Source organism: Chironomus tepperi, unplaced genomic scaffold, assembly GCF_022539635.2.
Source record: "Chironomus tepperi strain 1889 unplaced genomic scaffold, CSIRO-AGI_Ctep_v1 contig_9, whole genome shotgun sequence".
Taxonomy (NCBI): domain Eukaryota; kingdom Metazoa; phylum Arthropoda; class Insecta; order Diptera; family Chironomidae; genus Chironomus; species Chironomus tepperi.
This window is the reverse complement of record NW_027226131.1, coordinates 1595699-1618477: the sequence shown is the minus strand read 5'-3', so window position 1 is coordinate 1618477 and position 22779 is coordinate 1595699. Positions and strand designations below refer to the sequence as shown.

Genomic DNA, 22779 nt, shown 5'->3' with positions numbered 1-22779 from the left:
TTTAATTTGTTTAGGTGGACAAATTAATTTCCGTGCCCGAGCAGCATAATGCGTCGAGATACATTTTTCATCGTAAAAATGAATCGAAATCAGTCATTTTGGTACCGGTAGGACAGCATTGCGAGTAACAGTTGATAAATTAGGTTTTGGTTCGACTGCCCATTGAACACTTGCCCTTTGCTTACGTTTTCCCACTGGTGGACAAAAAACCAGTGGGCAAGAGTAAATAAGCAATCGTCATAATCCAGATATGTTGACGTAGCGGTGCTCTATCGAACAAGTTGTGCAATTCAAAGTGGATGTATAAATAAAAGTCAAATTCCTCTAAAAAGCTTTCTAAGTGAAATTACAAATAAAAACCAAAAGTTTATCTACTTTTTAAATATCTATATTATGTTCGTTACCATCTTTTTTATAATTATTTCATCATTAAATTAACTACAAAAATTTTTAATCATATTTTAATGTTCATTACTAAAAAATTCTTCATTTTTTTTTTGTTTTGTATATGTTATATTAACTAAAGTAAATTAAAAGTTTTAATCGTAATAAAGCAGACGTTTGAAGGAAATTCTTTTTAATAATAGAAATTCAGATGAAAGCTTCAATGTTACTAGATTTTGATACTAAATAGGAGCAGAATGTCATCCTTTTTAGAATTCGTCCTTAAAATGTTCAACGGCAAAAATTACTGTACGGCAGAGTTGCAAAACAGGTACCTGTTACAGGTAAAAACCTTACGATTTCTCAATAATGTGTAAGGCTTCTCTTACAAAACCATGCAAAGTATCAAGAATTTGGTCGGTTTTTGCATGTCACAAGTGCCTGTTCTGCAACTCTACTGTACGGTATATTCCTAATACCCCTAAACTGTAATAGTATTAATTTACCATGAAAGCTTGCTCTTTGTTTATTAAGGTACGGTCCAGTTCGGTATAATCTACTCCTCTAATCAGGTGCGCATTACCCCTTTACTTTCTTATTTATCAGTATTATGCAATCCATATCAAAAAATTGGGCCATCCGCCCTCAAAAGATTTCTGATTCCGTCCATATCTACCAAAGCAATCATTGTGCTCACTTCTATAAAAAATGGATCCAATTCATGTATCTCAACTCAAAATTCAATAACATTGAAGCTTATCTGAAGCTTTCCCTTCCAGACAATGACCATACTCACTGCTAAATCAGTAACTTCATGAGTATACTCAATCAATATAATTGAACATGCTCAATTTTGTAATATCTTGTCTGATTCGGGTTTAAGGGAACTAAATATATATTTTCATACAATTCCTTCCACTTTCTATTGTTTATCGTCACATAATTTGCAATTACTTGAATTCTTTATGTATAACTTTATATAATTTGTTTTCCTTCATTTCTCTTTCTTTTGAACAATTCAGCATTTAAATACAGACATTAATCTTAAATTTAATAATGTTATAAAATGAAGAATGATTTTTTTTCCATGTCTAGAGTTATTGATCAAGGTGCTTAATTATCTAGCTATTGAAAAAAATAATCCCGATAGAGTCATTAAGTAGTTAAAAGTAGACAGAAAGGTTGCTGGATTATTTGAATTAATCCTCAAAAATCAACTCTGGATAGACATCAATTTCTATTAAAAATTAATTCTGCAAAGTTTCACATCAAGTAGTTTCCAAAAAGTATCAAGTAGTTCCTTCATTTTACAGCAAATCTTACAAATATTATTCTTTTACATTTAAGAGCTTTAGTCATGATAAGCTTTTTCATTATAGAAATTACATTGTTTAATATCTAACATTAATAGTTATAGTCAATATAATTATGACATATCGTGACATTAAGACCTAAAAAATCTCATGCAATTTGCAAAAATTCTCATTCTTGTCATTCCAAAAATCAAAAAATTCTTCTTAAAAATATCAATATGAGCTTTCAAAGTTTTTGAGCTTTATTCATTGTAAACCCAACACTCAAAAAGCTTTTCTTTTTTTTCGAATCACGACGTCACTTTTTGTTTTGTTTTAATCTACGCTATGATCATAAGGTTATCTTCCATTTACACATAAACATGTATTCTCAACATTTAATTATACATTTAGGAAGGATGTTTCATTTCTAAAAGTTTCCACGATCTATTACCATTTCTGAAGAAAATGAAGTTGTTCCACAATCTCAAAAAGTAAGCTTTGAGTTGAATATCACTTTGAATTTGATCAATTCTTAGTCAATCAATGCTTACTATGCTTTATAAATATTAGGTCGTTCTTTCATGTTGTTCATTGCAGGACATTGATTCAATTTGCATTTTTAACTCTACTGTGTCATGTCCAGAGGATTGTCGACTTAGAGTTCTGTGTTATCTTTGATCTCTGGACCAAAATATCCGAAATTTGAACTTTATGAATGAACAACATCCTAATCTGTTGACCATCAACTTCAAAATCAGACGACTTTTGGGAAATATGTAAAAATTCAATATTCAGCTGCTTCCAATATAAAAGATCCAGTCAACCCGATTCTAACACATTCACATTTACACAAAATCCATGATAATAGCTTAAACGTGGAAGTTTTTAGATCACATCAGTCAATTTTCGTTTAACAAATAAGATCAATTAAGTTATGTGTTCAATTTGTTTCTGACTTTATATCCATGTCTATATTAGATAATATCTTATTTAAATATACTTGTAATTTCATAAGTAAATATTAGGTAAGTTCATTTTTTGTTGTAGATTAATCATTAACTACATATCAAGTTTGTATTAAACACGTATAAGGTAAACACACATATATTTAGACGAGACGAGACGAGACAAATACATTTATATATCGGATGTACTGTTATCCTGTATCGGTTCGGGTGGCTCATCGAGTAGTTCTGTCGACGATGAAGTATCTTTTGGTGAACTTAGTGCTTTAGGCACGGGAAGTACTGATGGAACTTGTGAGAAATTCTCGTTAATTACATTCTTTAATTCTGATTCAGAATCTGGCTCATACCTTCGTACTGGAATATTTGATTTCTCACCTTCAAATGACTCTACATATCTAAAATCAGATCTATCACGTTGCTTCTTTGATCTTTCTTCATTTTCTTGATAATCACTACTATCTTCCTCATTCAATACCATTTCATCAATATCATCTTCTCTATCAATCTCCTGATATGGCGTTGATGATACTTGTGGAATTGATGAACGTAATGGCTCTTGTGTCTGTGCTGAATATTCATCATCATTTCTTGTGTCATTTAAATCATTATTATTGATTGTTGTAGCTGCAGTCGTTGATATTGGTGCAATGTTTGGCTTATCGACAAGACTTCCATGTCCGGGAATTGAATTAGCTGGAACAATAATTTGTACAATCGATGGTGCTTGAATCATTGACATTTGATTTGGTGATAAAGGATGAAGTTGATTCGGTTGCATAATACTAGCCAATAATTCCAATGGTGGCTGTTGTAATAAATTATTAGATATTGAATCGACGGGAATTGGTAAGTGCTGTGGTACAATACATGTTGCAATTCCGGTCAAACGTGCATGATACATTTCAAACATACCAACCAAATGTGGCAAATTCTCGTCACACAAAACTGGATTTTCTGTAGATAAATTAAAACAGTTTTTATTGATTTCCCATAGGACATATGAAAATGCAAAAATTAATTCTTACCTTGCAATAAAATTTCCAATTTAGCAACAACACCATGATTTGAACAGCGTGTATTGGATACCAATTCAACTCCCATAGATGCAATTTCATTGTTTGATAAATCAGCTGTACATAAAACGGGTAGGCCATGAAAATCTTTTCCTGTTGTTGTCATCAAGTTGTGTGATGCATTCAATAGTTGTAATGTTGGAAGGTATGCCTGTTAATTAAATTTTGTTATCATTTTAACGTACAAATTAAATTTGAAATTTTATCGAGGATTTGAAATAAATCCTGCGGATTAAAATTAAATCCGACGGATTTAGAAATTTATCCAATCTAACATACCTTTGAGAACGCTTCCAAACTCTTTAATCGATTTTTAGATAAATCTAGAATCTCCAATTCTTCCATCCTCTCAAAATCTTCTGCATGAATATTTTCGAGTAAATTATCTGACAAAATAAGACGTCTTAAATTTCCAAGTCCCGCTAAGACTCCATCGAGTGATTTCAATAAATTATTTCCCAATAACAATTGCGTAAGTAATGTAAGTGATGGCATCTCAGCAATATTTCCATTTCTGCCTGTCAACTTCTCAATACGATTATGTGACAAATCCAGAAGACGAAGCTTCATTAAACCATAAATCTCATGCATAGAAAATTCACGTAACAGGTTACTGCTGAGATTCATATAACGTAAATTTGTTACATACAGCAGTGATTTGTTTAATGAGGAAATTTGATTCGATGCCAATTGTATCTCATCAATATTTTCCGATTTAAGAAATTCATCCTGTGCAAGATATTCAATATCATTATTTTCCAAATATAATCTCACAAGGGAGTTACGATGCGAAAATAATCCATCCAATGAACGTAAACGATTGTCATTGAAATAGCATGTGTCGAGATCAATAAGATTCTTTAATGTTTTTGGCAATTTTTCTAAATGATTGTGTGATGCCATCAACATAATAAGCTTTGGTGCATCGGGCAATTCATCATCCAATGTTTTTAAATTATTTCCATTAATAAAGAGCATTTTCATTTCTGTCAATTGCTGTAATGTACCATTTAGAGACGGAACCTTATTTCGTCCAATATGCAAGCTTGTTAAAGTCACCGGGAAGCAATCTTTTTCCAATAATTCAATTTCATTTGATGCTATGACAAGGGTCTGCAGGTTCTTCAATTTTGAGAAGTCATTACTCCTTATCGCTCTTATTTTCCCGCGTGCTATATCCAACGTTCCTAAATTTGGCATATGCTCAAACGCTGCCCTCGGTACCTCTTGTATTGCATTATCAGACAAACTCAGGACTTCCACTTTTGTTAGATTTTGAAAGGTCTCCATTGGCACTGAACTGTTGTAATGAAAATAAAAAAAATATAAATATTAATAATGTCAAAAACATTCAAAAACAAACATCTCTCATAAATTAATTGGGGTCAATAGACATTGAGAAATCTTTTTCTTTATTTCGCTTTTGTTCCTCTTTTGGAAATATTAAGGAATAAGAAGAGATGAAAAGGATCATTTGGTGTTTTGTGGAATAAAGCGCATTTTTTATCTAGTGCTAATTTTTATAACTTTTTGAAGGATTTGACTGGAAAATTTCGGAACGATTTCACAATGACACTTATTACTCAGTTCCGATTGTGATAGAAGTCATTCGAGAAAAAAATATTGTTTTTAAGTTCTAGGTCAGTTTTGAGCAACTTGTATGTCGGGGGCAAATTTTTGGAAATGCCATGAACCGTTTGTCGCGTGCGGTGTCGGTCGAGGTTTACTACCAAAGTGTGCTGTGAAGAATAAAAGGTTGCCTTTTACTGCTCTAAGTACTGGAAATTATGTAAATTATTCAAGGATGATGATTGTAAGCTGAAACGTCATCTAAAAAATGGCTTAGGTCCGAATATTGAAGTCTATCGGGTCTACTTTCCAAAATAGCATTAGGACATGAACACATTGGGTTGTTTACTTATATCAAGAGCTCGAAGTTGACTAATATTTTGTAAAAGTCAAATTGAGTCAACTCCCTACGCGACATAATCCGCACCACATTTTTGCCATAATAATAGGTCTAAATAAAGTGTCATGATGCCGTCGGAACAACTTCGTGTTTTATCGTAAAAACGATGAAGTAGCGGTTTCCTATTAAACGCGTTGAGGTGTTAGGGTTTGATCCCTTAAATAATTCGAGTTACCTTTGAGCTCTGCTTATTTCTAGCTGAGATCGAACCCATCAATTGTATAATACATCAAACTTTGTCTCAAGATCCAGTTATTAATTCATAGGAGACAAACTGAACAACATTTTGATCTATAAACTCAATAACAGACTGTTTAAACAATTTTTTTTGCGCACTCAAAAGACATCACTATGATAACTTTTGTTTATAATATTTACGTCTACATTCATTTAAATAGAAACTGGTTCCATCACTATAGTAAATTCAAGTGCTACACAAATTGGTTACATTTTAATCAATTAATTTAATTCGCATTACAACAAATTTCTATCAAAGATAATGGACATCGTATCTGTTGAAAGTGGCGCCTTCGTCAATCATTTGATTTAGTTATGCGAGTTTAAAAAGGAATTTGATGTGTTGTTTATTTGAAAGGAACATGAAAGATAATGATTGAAAGTATTTTTTTAATTTACATATGAAGCGTGCCAAAAAACTTTTTCTTCTTTATTTCTAGTGGAATTCCTTAATAAATTCTTATCTAGGCAAATATGTTGTAGTAGAATATGTTATTTGGATTGGAATCTATGACAAAAAGTAGCGGGAATTCATGTCCACAATCTAGATGAATATGACAGTAAATACACGATTTATTTGTTTGGGGAATTATATTCGAGAATATAGTAAATAACCACATCATTCATGAACCGTGCTTATATCTCAGCAATGATCTTACCCCTTCTTACATGCAAAGAGACCTCTTAAAGGTACCATAGTGATCTTTTTGTAATTTTGTAATATAAAAGCATACTCTCTGCCTGTTGTTTTAAATTCTTAGTTTCCAACATTAAACTTCTGGACTTAAAAAGCTTTAGATAATTAAACATCCAAAAAATCAAAATGCTGACTATAGGAATTGAACGAGAGAGTTCAAATTCAACACCAACTTTCGTGATTCGCATCTTGCTAATTCAGCAAGCAAGACACTTTTGCTTCTAAAGGAACACAGTTGCATTAAATTAATAAAGCCTTCAAAATTTAACTCCAAGCCCTTCTTTGGGTCTTCAAGCTTCAAGCTTAAGTGTTCTGGTTACGAAGTTTCGCAACACTTAACTGTTGATCTGACAGAAAAAGTGTAATTTCGAATAGTGCATTCCAAGGGGGGCTCAAACCCATGTCCTTTGATTCACAGCCGCATGTTCCTAAGACTGAGCTATCGGGGATTATTCAACTATATGTCATATATACTTAAATCATGCAATTTCTCTTTCCCTATTACTACTTCACGTCCAATGAAATACCGGAGAGGCGCTTGCAGGAATTCCATTCCAACAATAAGATTCTCGATGCAAAAAAAAGTTAAGCACATGCTAAAATTCCATGATTAAAAAGTGTCTTAAATGATATTACAGCCAGATTCCAGTTCGTTTTAAATTATAGCAGATTGCATTATCAATTTTCAGTATGAATGGGGATTTTTAAGGCATAAAGACACGCCTTCGTTATATAAAATTCCTTTCGTCTCTCTTAATCTCAAAGCTACTCGCTGTAGTTTCCCACAAAGCATTTCATGATCAACAAAGCTAAAGTTGCTTCTATTTTTAAAAATATTGACATTATTAATTCGCTATATCCTGAAAATAGATTAGAAACAGTCAATAACGAAGTTGTGAATGAATTAGAGCATTTTGCTATCAAATTAATGTTTTTGTTTACTCAACTTCACAATAAGCGCCACATAAACCATGACTGCTATTTGTGACTATAATCAGTACGACTGAAACTCTGAAAAGTCTTTAAGGAGGTTCAAATAATTTTTATTAGCCACTTATAAAATCGTTTCAGGTCAATGCAACCAGTACGCGACAATTATGTAATTTCCCACACATATTAAATTTTTTTATTTTTATTTCTTATCGCCCAATGTCTCTATTGTTTGTCGAAATGCTGAGCATAAAGAAATCAAGTGAATATAATATCACGTAATAAATCATTGATTTAAAGATTGAATGAGCAATATGTCAACATGTGGATCCGAATCTGATGAAAGAATAGGCCCCGAGTGACACAAATGAAAAAGGCTCAGCCCCGGAGCTCTTAAGACTCTGCTGAACCTCTTTTACTAATACCAAATGAAAGTTGTCTCCATTTAGAGCAGAGTTGGAAAACAGGCATCTGACATATACTAAAACCGTACACTTTCTTAATAATTTGTATGGTTTTGTAACGCACAATAAAGATCCGTACAATTTTTTCTTACAAAACCATTCAAATTATTAAGAAATTATACAGTTTTTGTCAATGAGAGTTGTTTGTTTTGCAACTCTGATTTGAAAGCCAAATGACATTTACCGGATCCTTAAAAGCTCCTTAGCGGAGCCATCTTCATTTGTATCGCTCGGGAATAAGCCACAATCAGTATAATGAAAATTGAAATTTCGGTAGAAAATCGTTGATAAGTGATTATTTACCATTTAAAAAAATATAAAAAATTAATCTAGACGCCAGCCAGTCACAGTATCATCAGTTTTTTTTATTGCCCATTTACTTTTTTTTTTCTTCGCTCGTAAAAATTGTTTTGAAAATAAAATAATGAAATCAAAATTTAATTCAATTAGGCGTCTGACAATATGTAGAAAGAAAAAAAGTCACTTTTATCAGTTAAAATTAATGAAAAAATTCCCACAATACGTACGGTTCATAGTGATTATCTTGATGAATGACTAAGCTTAGAGATAGCATATTCTTTCGACTTGTTGCATAGGAAATACCGCATACGATTGTGATTATAAAGCAAATCATTTTTTGTGGTTTAATCTTTATGACATGGTGGACTTTATTGGAAATTACCAAAGAAGTGATTATTATACAATGAGGTTTATAATATGATTCTACAGCCCGAGCTGTACGATCTGAGGATCATTTTATATCTCACATTTAAGATGGGTCAAACACAGCGCGAGTGGACAAGAATGCGTCATAACAAGTTATTGTCTAGTTGATGATTAGTTCTAACGGTTTTTTGTCCACTCATTCAGTCATCATCCAAAACAACACAACGTGTTCAGTATGGCACGACTACGACGGCATCGTAACGACTGATCTTAGAGATTTTGGTCATATTGCAATTTTTAAAGGTCCCTTTAACCAGAAAGAACCAGGTAACGTTACAAATGATTGAAAAATTGGAACTAGACCCAAAATGGAGATTCAAACAACAATATGTCTAGAAACTCGTTTTTTTGCGTAACGTAATAAGTGAACGGCCCCAAAGGTTGTCGCACGATTTAAGATAGCTGACGTTTAATGTTTTACAATGTTTTACTAGATTATGAGATAAATATGGTATTAGCTGATCGGTAAAAATCACATAATCAGAAAAATTTAGCTTACAAGTTAAGCAAATTATGACATAGGTACAGTCTTTCAATTAAAGAACAGATTTAAAAGCTAATACAAGGATTGTATTTCACCACAAATTTTTTTAATCAACTTCTTAGCAACATTTAATTCTAAGTAAAAGATTTCCATTTTACATAATACATTAAGTTTTAAAAAATACAAAACATGAACAAAACAAAAGCTTTGCAAATCCTTAATAAACAAAAAATTCCGGTAATATTTATAGGAAGTCAAAGGTTCAGAATAGATGATTAATTATCACGTGCATTTACTTTAGTGAACATTATTCATGCATGTGACAATGTTAAAGGTGAAATTTTCTCATTTCCTGAATGGAAATGTCCTGATGATCGAGATTCCCAAAAATTGTCTACATACTTCATATCCAATTCCTCCATAACAGCAATTAATTAACTTAAAATGCACCGCTGATTTATCAATGTTTATAAATTTTAATCAAAACAAAGGAATTAACTCAAAATTTCCACAGTCACACTTTTAGTTTCATTAAAGCTTACATCTTCGATTCTAAAATTCAGGACAGTCAATATAGACACGCTTAAAACTTTACATGACATTAAATAACTGAATGTCATTTGTAAGAAAAATTTGCGTCATTCACGAGTTTAGTAGATGCACAATTTAATGACTTATTTACAATCAATCATTATCAACTTTTTTTATATTTTTGTGCTGTGAGAAAAAAGAGACTCTAATATGTAGAAGATGCGCTTCTTAATTCTCATATTAAACAAATAATCATGCATTTACATATAAGGGAGATTATACACACTTTGTGTAGCAAAGAGATGGATTAAGCATTAAATTGATCATAATTATAATTTTTTCTTTCATTACATTGTAAAATAAGTGACCTTAACTGAATGCGTCAGGAACTAGTGAAGAATGACTGATTTTTTAAGACAGAAGCGCATTTTTCGATTACCATAAATTAGAATACTAATTAGAAATTTTGGCGACAATTTTAGGACGTTTAAGTATGAAATGTTATTGGTTCATGTTGATTTGACAGAAAGGTATAATTCCGAATAAGAAGTCTCGAGTAGGACTCGAACCCACGTCCTACGATTTCCGGTCGCATGCTCCTACCACTGAGCTATCGGTGGTTATTCGTAATAATATAAAGTCGAAAGGCCATTACTGGAATCCAATTCCAATAATTCTACATCTAGATGATTTGGAACAGTGCTTTTTAAACTATGCTTTAAGACAGACTAGTCGAAATACTATAATGTAACCACTAAGTCGTCGAGTTGGCAGCAAGACATGAGTGTGTCCTGAAGGCTGATTATGACCCATTTTTAGGATGACAAGTTAAATTCGTCGGATAGTGCTCTACAGATAGTGCCAAAGCCTTCAGATGTGTAGCGAAAGAGTATGGCGACACACCAAACTCACAGTCGATGTGAGTCACTATTAATTCTTTGAAAAACTATGGAGGCGATTTCTAGGGCAACCTGAAGGGCAGTTCGAGGACCTGATGTTAAAAATTAATCTAATATTGGAACAAACTGACAATACAGAATCTATCGGAACTAGAGTTTAAAATAAAATGCCATTAAAAGAGAATTGATAGCATTTGCGACATTTATGTATAGCTATAGATATCGATAGTCATGAACAACATCAATTTATTGATTTGATCAAGAGAGAAATTCCTAAAACGCGTGCCTTTCTTTACATTATTAATAGAGTTTATTTAATTATCACTTAAAGTTGACAAATACAGACTATTGACCATCACAATCGCTTCTATATACTTAGTAATTTATTTACTTTTTTTTTTGTTACGTTTTAAACAGGCGCCACTATTATGAGACAAATTCTAATTGAAATAAATAAACATGACTTGATTAATTATATTTATTCCATTCTTCAGTGACTGAGAGATAACTTTAATAAAACAGAAGCTGACTATATTAAAGACATAATCCATCCATAAAGCATTTTTCATGAAATTAATTAACGCATAAAAAAAAAATATGAAAAAATTTTTATGCGGAATTCCGCAATTCTCATTCAAATATTAATAATAATTTTTATTTAGCCATATTTGAGGATATAATATCAATAAACAATGAAAATTCCTTCATAAAGATGAAATAAAAAACATTAAAATTCTTCTCGTATGATTTATCAATGAACTGAATCTCTCTCGTCTCTTACATTTATTATTACTTTCAGTCTCATCATATCAACCAGAGCACACAAGTGATGCGTAAAAGAAGAAAAATCCTCTAAGATTGTGAAAGAAATGACGTAAAATTACACTCACAAGAGATAATGTCAGTTAAATGACATTCTTCCATGCATTTAATGTTCTTAATAAAATTATGAGCATTTTGCTTTTGAATGTCTCGCTTTTGTCTCATGTGACGCCAAAGAAGAAATTTTTCTTATTTATTCTTATTAAAGTGACATACTGAAATTATTGTGTGTTATTGTCACATTCATCAAAGCAAGCAAGCAAGTTGTGAACTTCCTATATTTCTCTTCATTTTTGCATATCGCTTTTGCTTCCAATTGAGATTAATTAATTTATGAATAAAGAAGTGACTTATGTTAAGTGATCTACTAAAAGCTTTTAATTGATCTCAATACGTTTAGTGGCTTGGTTGAGTGACGGCCTATTAGAAGTGGTCTACTTAAGGGATGTTCTGAAAGTGAAATTTCAACAAATAAGTCTATTCTGGATGTTGGAGAAATTAGTGTTTATGAAGTTTTTTAACAAATTGTACCTTTCTATCATAATTTTAATGAATCATAGCAACTTTAGCCAGAAGTATTAAGGAATCAAAATCTGGTGAAATTCTTAATAAGAACAAAAAATATTTAAAAATAAACATAACTGATAAAGAATTCCCCAGAAAAGTAGATTGTTTTGCAAATGGCATTGACAATATTATAATTCAAGCAGTTCCAGTCACGTTTATAAAACATACGCAACACAGTGTGAGAGATTTGATTTGATAATCAAAATATTTTGACAATCCTTGACTGTGGCAATGTCAAATTAATTGAATTAAATCGTTCTGAACTCACGATAAACATGCTGACGTCTAATAGGCTTGTTTTCGGGACTTCCCTCGACAACAATTCTGACAAATGCCACGCACAGATCTCATTGTAATTTTTTCTTTTATTTGCAGCATAATACAGTCAATTGATTATAAACGTGTGAAAATGATTGAACTAAATAAAAATATTGTTCTGCTGATCTTGCTGATATGCTTGATGTACTTTACACTAGTTTGACTTGTCATTTTACACTTTAATTAATTAATTTTAAGAAAAACTGTTTTTGTTGAATTTTTGTGAAATTTTCACCCGAAAAATGTCGTTAAAATTTTGAAAATTGTTATAAAGATGCAAAACTTTGCTATAAAAGATGCAGATACTTTTTCTGCGTCGTCTTTTCTAGAATTTAAAATAATTTTTTCCGTTGCTTGTTTAATGGTCAAAGAGATGCCGCAGAATTAATGATATATTGCCAATAATATCATTGAACTTTTGACACGAAGAAAATTAAATTAGCACCAATAAAAAAGTTCATCGCTTTACAGAACTGCACTCAATTCGCACTAAACAATTTTTTATATTAAAAAGAATTCTAATTTACCTTAAATTGTTGAAATTCAATCGTAGATTCTTAATATTCATGTTCATCTCAGCAAATTGTCGCGTATCAAAGTCAAGCATTTGAGAATGTGTTATTCTCAGCCAAATTTGAATATCAGGTGTAAATTTATTTTGCAAAACATTCACAACATGATTAAATGATTCCATTTTTTCACATGTTACACTAATTGTATTAGCATACATATTGTTGGGTGCACAGGTGCATGGTGATATTTCAGGTCGTACAGCACAATGTAAACTTGCACCGGCGGTGAATGAAAATATCGTATAGAGTAGAGTAGCCATAATCAGGCTATAAACTGGATTCAATTCACACTTCAGATTCAATATTATTGTTTTTATTTTCAATTCTTTCGTAGCCAGTAGCTTGACCTTATCCCTACTACTACCCAACCGAGACTTTATTTATTATGTGAATTATTTTTTTTATGACTTTTAATCAATTTCCAATTTTCAGTTCACATTTACAACCTTTCTTATCGCGTGCTCAACACGATTTAAATGATGAGAATATGTGAATGAATGACTTGACTTGCTTAAAAGTTTTTCTTTTCCACTTTTTTTAATTTTTCTCTTTTTAATTTTTTCACAGAAATTCTTCTTATCACATCTCTTATAATTTATTTAATTATGTCTATAAATGTTGGATTTAATAATTTTTTTTTAAAAAAATCTTTTTTGTCTCAAAAATGTCATTTAACACTGATTTCTCACAGACTATAACGATATATGATATGATCCACTAGATCACACAACTTCCTTCCTCCTTTCTTGACTTTTTTTTTTTCAAAATTTAAAAGAAATTAATTTTAAAAATGTCCACGCTTCTCCAAATGCGTCTTCTCAAGACCGAGTTCACTTCGAGAATGACTGACTGAATGTTATCTCACGAAACTCTAGTAAGGGAAAAAATATATATACACAAGTAGAGGAAAGAAAACAGACGATGATGATGAAAAAGAGAATATTTTGCTTTTTTTTTACATTTATTAAGAAAGAAAAAAAAGTTTTGTTGTGAGTGAGAAACTCTCACAGAAGACGAGCGAAGAACAAGGAGGAAAAAATAAAAGATATGAAGAAAGAAAAGTGTTTCTGTTTTGTCGATGGGGGCATTTTTTATACATTGTATCATATTGATGTACTTTTTAGTGAAAAATTAACGATATTTGTCGTACAATTCATTGGTGAGAGGAGATTTACTTGAGATTATTGTTTACTTATTTTATGTTCCGCTTGATTTATAAAATGGCTGACTTTGTTGTCTCATGCAAGTGCAATTTAAATGAATTTTTCTGTCAATTTGATTTTTAACGGACTTTTAATTTTTGAAATTTTATTAGCTGAATACGCTGAATAAAAAAAATTCAAATTATTAACCGCTTTTTGGTTTCTATCAATTTGAACAAAATTTGATTTTCAACGGACTTTTAATTTTTGAATCCATGCTGAATACGCTGAATGACAAAATTTTCAAATTTTTAACCGTTATTTTGTGATAAATCAAAATAAATTCCCAAGATTGCCGGCTCCAACAATCCCACGGCATCAACAAATCACAAAATTGGCTACAATTAAGTCAGTTTACGAACAAAAACAGTGTAATTAAAGACCCAGAACATAAATTGCAGCTAATTTTAATGAATAAATCCAAAAAGTTTTGAACCATATTAATCTCACACATGTATCCTGCAATGTGATTAATGCCCGAACAAAATTTTCCAACAGATGAGACCAAGAAAAAATAAATAAAAAAAAAAATTCAAAATTTATTGAAAATTAAAAGCTTTTAAAGCAATTTTAGTAATAAAAAGGTGGCGCCTGAAAATTAATTAAAATAAAAAAGAAATTATACCATTTGGTCTTCGAATCTTTTGTACAGTTGTTGTATTTGTCTCTCGTGAGTTTCTTCATATTTCCGAAACACAAAAAAAAGTCTCGTTGATATTTTTTTTTGAGCGAGTTCATGATTCATGAAATCTAGTTTTGGTCAGTAAATTTTGGAAATGAAAAGATTAAACAGACAGCTGAGAGTTCCAATCTGGAAATGAGTTCATTATCAGGACATTTATGAGGTGAACTTGCAATTATGACGTAGAAAATTGAGTCTACGTGTAGAAATCAGTAAATGTTACGATTGAGGTTATATGTGACCCACTAGATAGCTGACATACAAGACAAGATACACAATTATACAAAATTATTGAAGTTTTCAACGGTCAAAAATTTGATTTTTTTTTAAACGCTAACACTATAAAAGAACTTTGTTAAAACTGTTTGATTCCCAAAATTTTCTACTTTCAGATAAGTTTTCTTAATACAATCTCTCAAAATGCATGAGAGCATCTTTATATCCTAATGCTTGATTTGGCAATCATTTCTTATTGAAAAAGTGAATTTGTTCACAGTGAGTTGAATTCTCAGTCTAACCCTTGAGTACAACACTATTCTACGTATACACCAACCCAAATAGACAAAAAACAACAAAAAGAACTAGACATCAACTGTACTTTTACTTTCTTTAAACTAGTTGTGACGTATTTATGATCAATCGATACTTCTAAAAGGCATCCTTGATAAGACACTTATATTCTATAGGATATGTTAAGAAATGAAACTGTCTTCGTGTAGTAGCGAAGTATCCAGGAAGGCATGTTTAAGTTCAAAATTCAGACAAAATTATTCAATTCCAAGTTAGTGAATGATACAAATAATATATGGAATACAATCGTGAATCAGACCCATGAGGTCAACCAATTCAATTAAATTGCATCAATACGCACAAAGCTTCATTCAAATAAGGATATGAAAGTCATCATCACTAGATTTCAATGAAAACAAGAAATTTTTTTGCGAAAAACATTTCAAGGAACCACCATTTACAGAGCGAGAGAAATTTTCCGCTACAAATGTCTCTATTAAATCGGACATTAATGAATTTATAATTACGACTTGTTTTTCCATGGCTTCAATATTTATAAATATAGACCTGACATGGTGTGAAAAAAGCAAAAATTATTTATAGAAAGGCATCCCCATTATCACATTTATTTTTAGAGCGCGCTTCAAATTCTTCATGTCTCTTACTCTTTTATTGATGTATTTATAACGCGAAATTCCACACAAGACAGAGTGGCTATTAATATTTTTTTTTTGATAGATTTTTAATATTAAATCATTTGGTTAATAATAGCTCAAGAGGAACAAGATTTACGATCCATTTCAGCATGACTTTTTTATTATTCGTATCTCGTAGGGCAATGACAGATCTTCGCATATCACCTGATCAGTGGAAGTAAAATAGATCTGGGCATATCCTTATAAGTGCTGCTGTACGAAAATACGAAATCTTGCGTGTTTTTATGATTTTTTTATCAACAGACATGGATTTTTAGGCAACTATCTTAATGTTGGTCACTAATCTAATCATCTAGATCGCGAACAACACAACATATTTGCTAAGGTACTGCTTTGTCGTAATGTTAACGACAAAACGTGAAGTTGCGCTGACGTCACCGTGACGACTGATTTTGACCCATTTTTTACGGTAAAAAATGAAGTTTATCTAACTTGTAGCATTGTGGCGCTACAATGCAATCGGGGATGGATAATTAGCAGCACAATCCGGTGACCCGAATTTTCACCTTAAAGATCGGTCGAAGTCAGCCGTCACGGCCCCATCATGGCAACTAGTGTTTTACCGTTAATAGTGCTGTCCTAACGAACACATTGTGCTGTTCAGCATTGTTGCTTACTTACTTGATGCTGTCTCGGTCAACAGCTTCCTTCCATGAATTCTTTGGACGTCCTTGTGATATTTTGTCATCTACAAAATCAGACTTGAAGACCTTATTTAAAGGAGCTTCTACACATACACTTCTAGAGGCCTTCTAAGAACATGTCCAGCCGGGATTGTTACAGAATATAAAATGATAATTGAACGGCTTCTAATCAAATGTCACTGTATAAATCGCAATTCCAATACATCGAGTGACGCCCTCAATTCCTCATACACACACTCTTTCTTGTTGTCGTTGTCCCTCTCTCATTTTCATGATAATTTATAGGTTAGGCTGTAAAAATTTCATCTTATTTAATAATATGTCAACGAGATGGTGATAAAGTGATTTTTTATATTCTCGGCATTCTCAGCTGAGTGCACAAATGAAATGGTGGGAAAAAAGTTTTTTTGTATTTATATTTTTAACAGAAATATATTTATGAAAATCCTCAGAATTTTTAAAATATTTTGCTATTTTTATTGCGTAGGTGACAAACTTAAGATAGAGTATTTGAGGTATTGAGGAAAGAAAAAAATTTTGAGGGGAAAAATTACGTTATTAAGTTATAATTGGATTATGATGTCTTAGTTATTTTTTAATTCGCTCATAATATTTTTATTTCGTGTGGACAACTGCTGCTGAATGAAATTAATACTTTCTATTTTTTTTTTTCTTTTTCTTATTCCTTTTAAGAGATGTCAGGCATTTCCTGAAACCATCTTCTTACCACATGTCAATTCTACGACTTCCTTTGTTTTTCCTTTAGATTATACTTAGCATCATTATTATTTTAGGATATTAAGGAATGCATTTAGATTTTAATCTTTTTGTCTTACTTGATCTCTTTGTTATCTGGTAAGTAACTGAAGAAATGTATTTTATTTCCTTTAAAATGTTAAAAAGGATGCAAATTTGAATCAAGTATTATTTGTTTTGAGGAAGATCCAACAAAATGTCAAAAAGATTCAGAAATGAACAATTTGAAAATTTTGTAGATAAACTAGTTGAATAAGTATAATTAAAGAACTTCTTTACGGATTTAAATAATAATAATTGTTTATTCTTCGGAGTTTAAAAACAGACTGGATATTTGTATGGAGGGGACTAACAACTATAAAAAGGGAAAATCAACTGATTGTAGTTGCATATAGTTCAAATACAAAATTACCGTTGGTATATTCTCAAAGAACAAAAGTTCTTAATATCCTTTGAAATGACATTGGTGTTTTAAACGTTAAAAATCAAATGACACAAATAAGTTAACCTAACAGACAAAGATACCGCTTTAAGGTATCGTAGTGGTATTTCTTTGGCATGATAGCAGGATCTTTGCCAGTTAGTGTTTTGAAATGTAGGATCAATGAAGTAATTTCAGATCTACTGCAAACAGGCTGTTATTGAACTTCGGGATATAATATCAGTAGGAAGCTATTACTATCGGCACATATCATTCACATGTTGTCAAATTGGTAATTTTCATGCTGACTGCTATAACGAGTGCCGAGCGGGGTTAAGTCTACAAACTTTAAACAGGTAGACAAATAGGCAGTGGTCGCCAGCTTTAAACGCCAACTAGAAAGACCATAGATCCCAATTGATCAGTTAGACCAGCAAAGCAAGTAAAACCCTTTGTAAAAAGAATACACAAGCTTCCCTAAGCAAGAATAAATTGAGTACGATTTGAAAAACTGATAAATAATCGTATTCATTCTCAACAAGGAAATTGATGATATGTAGCAGCAAGAAAAATTACTTACAAGACTTAATGTCTGCCAATGTGGAAAAGACAAGCCAATTGAGAATCAATTGAAAAATTGAAAAATATCATATGATTTTGAAGTATTTGCATTTATAAAAATACAAATGTTGATTCCATAAAGTCTATAGAGGATTTCGAAAAGTCACATTGGAAAGAAAATATTTTTGCACAAGCCATAAATCAATTATCAAGAGATCTTCAAGAATCATTTTTAAATTGATGTATTTTCTCAGGAATTTTTATGAAGATGAGGAGATACATACATTTTTTTCATCTGAAAATAAACAAACAGCAAAAAAAAAGTTCAAGCAGCTGTAGAGAGGAGAAAAATAAACTAATGGAATGGCAAAAACAACAAAATTATGGGAGAGGTTTACAAATGACATCTGACATTCTAATAATAAGGCTTTTTACTCCTTTATCCCGTGCCTGGGGTACTTACTTTTTGTAGAAATGTTCCTTTGTATGTTGACCTTAGGTTACAGCAAAAGGATTGTCATCTAACTCTGTTGGTGGCTCTGGCACATAGTTAGTAGAAATTTTCTGTTCGCATGTTAAGTAGACATTCCTTCATCATTGTCCTATGTTAAGAAGTTTTTTGAGCTCAGAGATTTCCACCAAGAGCGGTGTAAACTTATGTTTCTGTTCCAGCAATGACATTTTTTGACTTCAAAGTTTCACAGCATTGATTATGAATCATTTTACAAATTTTCCAATAAGCATTTTAGCTAAGAATCTGAAGTCACAGATCCTCGTGAGATTTCCAAGCATCTTTAAAGGAATATTAGTTGTAACAGACTATCTGTGATCCTTTATGAGCATCACAATACGCCAAAGTGATTACACTGAGTTCGGAATACAGAGTCTTGGAACTTTAAATTGACGAGATCTCTGCATTAGAGATTATTGAGATATAAAATTTAATATGACTATGAAATTATGCCACTCGGAATAGCATGGCATGATGTCGAATTTAAGACGAACCCAGCACAAAAAAATATTTTCACACCAGCAAGGGTTCCGATTTTTGATTGAATAACTGATTTGTGCTCTTCGTACATTTCCTTAATTTAATTTTTTCATTATTTCTTAGTATTTAGAGCATATGATGAACGTCATTTACAATCAACCCCATAAAGAGAGCAATGTTGAATTTGCATTTTTTTTTGTTTGCAATTTTATCATTAATTTCTCTTCTTTTTTCTCCCGATAGCTTCGAGGCAAGGAAGCTGCTCTACTAATCTAATGCATTACTGTAAATGACAAAAAGCAGCTATGTTGTTAATCAATTGAGTTTATAAATCAGGAAATCAATTTTACATTTCCGCTCTTTTCCTCTTTACTGTTGCTATCTAAGTAGCTGCTGCTGCTTTACATTGTGGATAAAATCGAATGCTGCTAATCAATCAATTGAGTGAAAAGTTCTCTCAAATTAATTAAATTTGCCACTCCATTCAATGTGGGAATCTAAAGATCCCAACAAGCATCTTACTCGAATTCATTCAACAAGTTCATGGTCATCAATTAGCAAGTGAATGAACTGATATTTCTCAAAAAAATATGTATATACATTTTTAAGTAAGCAAATATGAATGAAACAGAATTTATGAATGATTTTTTTTTCTAGCATGCCAAAAATCTTCATCTAAGTGGAAAATGCGAGGAGTGCGAGACTGAAGGGAAAGAGGAACTAGTAGCAAAAATTGTAAATGTCTAGTTAAAAAGCGCAGGAAAATCTATAAAGTTATTACTTACATCACAATGAAGTTGCTAGTTGCACAGCTGAGTCGTGTTGTTGAAGGCAAGGGATATAAATGAGATTTAAAGCTTCCCTCCTCTTTTAGCAGACTCAAAAAACACCAAAGCATTCGGTTTCTGCTTCCTTAAAGTAGCACCACTCACCTTTCTCCTTGTTGATTTTTTTCTGAAGTTATAATTGGGGTCCTTTACATTTTCATGGGCTGTATTATCGATTTCTTCTGAACAAATCTCATTTTTCTCATCATTTGATATGTCCAAATCGATGAATTGTTGATCAGACATGATTTATTAAACAATATTCACTTATTGCAACTTAATATAAAATTAAAATTTAAAAATTCAATTGTACAAATTAAAAACTTAAAATTTTCAGCAATTTACAGTTTATTCCCGAAAATTTTCACGACAGCACAATTCTTTAGATGCTTAGGGAATCACACACTCCTTGCCTACTTAAAAAAAAGCCTAGTAATCACATAATTAATTAAAAATTATTTTCTTAAATAAAAACAAACGTGTCTAAATTTAAACTTCCGCGCGACTTTATAATCGTTATTATTAGCTGAATAAATAAAGAATGCCTTACGAATAGGACATTGATAAATCATACCTGAAAAGTATCATTTAATACTTGCAAAAGATCGGAATGAGAGTCATTCATCTAAAACCCAGATTTCAAAACTATTGATTTCCGGACAAGCTGAGAACCTACAACACTTTTCCACTTAAGAAAGCATGCTAAGATATTTTTTACGCAAAGAAAAATCGGAATGAAAATATTATTCATTGACGTCGAAAGCATGCAGAAAATTTTAATTGATACTAGAAGAGGCAGTCATCAACAGACAGCGTTTAATTTTGCACGTTTTCATTAGATGGAAATGAATATTTTTTTTATTACGGATCGCAATGATCCTGAAGCCGAGAAATATTCAGGAAAAATATTCGCACTTGTTTTTCTCGAACGTCAAAAAGCTGTAAATGCGAGAGAATCTGCGTTTGCAAAGGCGGAGGCATTTAATGTCAGGTGATATGATTTGTGGTGTGGAGAAGTGAATGGAAAAGGGAATTCATAACATGGCAAAATACCTTACGATTGTTGGCGCCACTACATTTATCACATTACGAGAAAATGAGGCACACAAAAAGATTCCACTTTCCGTGCTGATATTCATTCTCTCTGATTATTGTCGATGATATTAATTGCATTGATCCTCTCAACAGAGCAGAGATCAAATTTATAATAATCCATGTCTAATTGTCATTTTTTTTAATGCGATTGTCGAATTCTACTTAAAAGTCTAAATGCTTCCTCTTTCTCTTGTTCAGACTAAATATCCATAAATTGAATAGACATCAAGTTTTACTTGTTCATCGAGTAGCCACTGCTAGTAATCTTTACCCATTCCCATTCCATTTAATATTTAATTCAGACATGTCCTTTCAATATATTCAATTTTAATTTAATTTATTATAAGTTCGCACGTTTCGACAGTCGTCGCACTGTTTGACTCAGGCGCCGTTTAGCATAGCAGAGCAGAACACAAAAAAATTGACACTAAGATCAAATTTCTGAAGAATGAGGTATTGAAAATATTTCCTTAAGTCATTTAGTCCGTTTGTTGCTTTGAAGACATTTGTTATCGAGTCAGGGGCTTTGCAGGATGTCTATAGCATTGTAAAATTATGGAATTATAGTCAATAAGTTAGAAATTAAGTTTATAAGAATGTAACGTACTTTAAAAAATTTGAAATTTGAAAATCCATTCAATGTGGATTTTTGATGTGTAAACCCATACAAATGTTAGACTTTTGATATGTAAAACCATACAAATGTTTTTGGTTTGAAAAATCCGTTTGATGTCTCATAAAGTGAAAATCTTCCGAACAAAGCTGCACGACATGATTAAAAATGCGTTGATGTCATTAATTACAAATAACCAGTGGCTTGTTAAACGGTTGTCACAATTTGTGCTAGTGGCTCGTTCAAAAGGAATTTATTGATACGAAATAAATAATCATGATAATTAATGTTATTTATGCATAATGAAAAATTTGATTGGTAAAAGTTTATTGTGGTTGTTGTATAGTTTGGAGCATGTGTAGACCACAACACACAAAATAAAAGCTCGACAGGAATTTCTCGAGAAAGAAGGAAACAAGAATATATTTTTGAAAATTGATATTTTGATATCATTTCGAATGTGTAAACGAATGAAATAAAATAAATTTGAGATCATAAAATTAAGATAAGCTAATGAAATAAAGTCAGTGGAGAGAAGAAAAAGAATTTTGGAAACCAGTAGCTGGCCATTAACTATGATATCATCTTGTTTAATTATTTGATATTTTTTTTCTCCACCTCCTTCTCCGTCGTCTTATTTCAGGCACCGTCGTTTAGATAACGACACAAAGAATTAAAAAAACACATGATTGAAATTATCATTAGCATATTGATGGATAAAGCGTCTACAAGATAATTTTATTAAACGCTTTAAAATGATAAAAATATTAAACGAGGATATTTATTCAAAAGGCTTAAACTTATGACTGTTCTTCAGAAACGATT

At 31.5% G+C, this 22779-nt stretch overlaps 1 protein-coding gene across 1 annotated transcript; it reads right to left on the bottom strand.

Moving 5' to 3' along the window:
* Positions 1 to 401: 401 nt before the first annotated feature.
* ltl (larval translucida) lies at positions 402 to 13776 on the bottom strand. Its single transcript, XM_070634287.1, has 4 exons — positions 12892 to 13776; positions 4000 to 5020; positions 3673 to 3871; positions 402 to 3601 (listed from the first exon to the last, which is right to left on the bottom strand). Exons 1-4 carry the CDS (start codon positions 13194 to 13196, stop codon positions 2817 to 2819), a joined length of 2310 nt encoding a protein of 769 aa, XP_070490388.1. The 5' UTR covers positions 13197 to 13776; the 3' UTR covers positions 402 to 2816.
* Positions 13777 to 22779: the final 9003 nt, after the last annotated feature.

Excerpts from the sequence above, each read along its gene's own strand:
- ltl (XM_070634287.1), bottom strand. The coding sequence starts at position 13,196 with ATGGCTACTCTACTCTATACGATATTTTCATTCACCGCCGGTGCAAGT. Across the intron at positions 5,021-12,891 it reads TTGAATTTCAACAATTTAAG|TTCAGTGCCAATGGAGACCT; the intron begins GTAAATTAGAAT and ends TCATTACAACAG. Across the intron at positions 3,872-3,999 it reads GTTTGGAAGCGTTCTCAAAG|GCATACCTTCCAACATTACA; the intron begins GTATGTTAGATT and ends TTTAATTAACAG.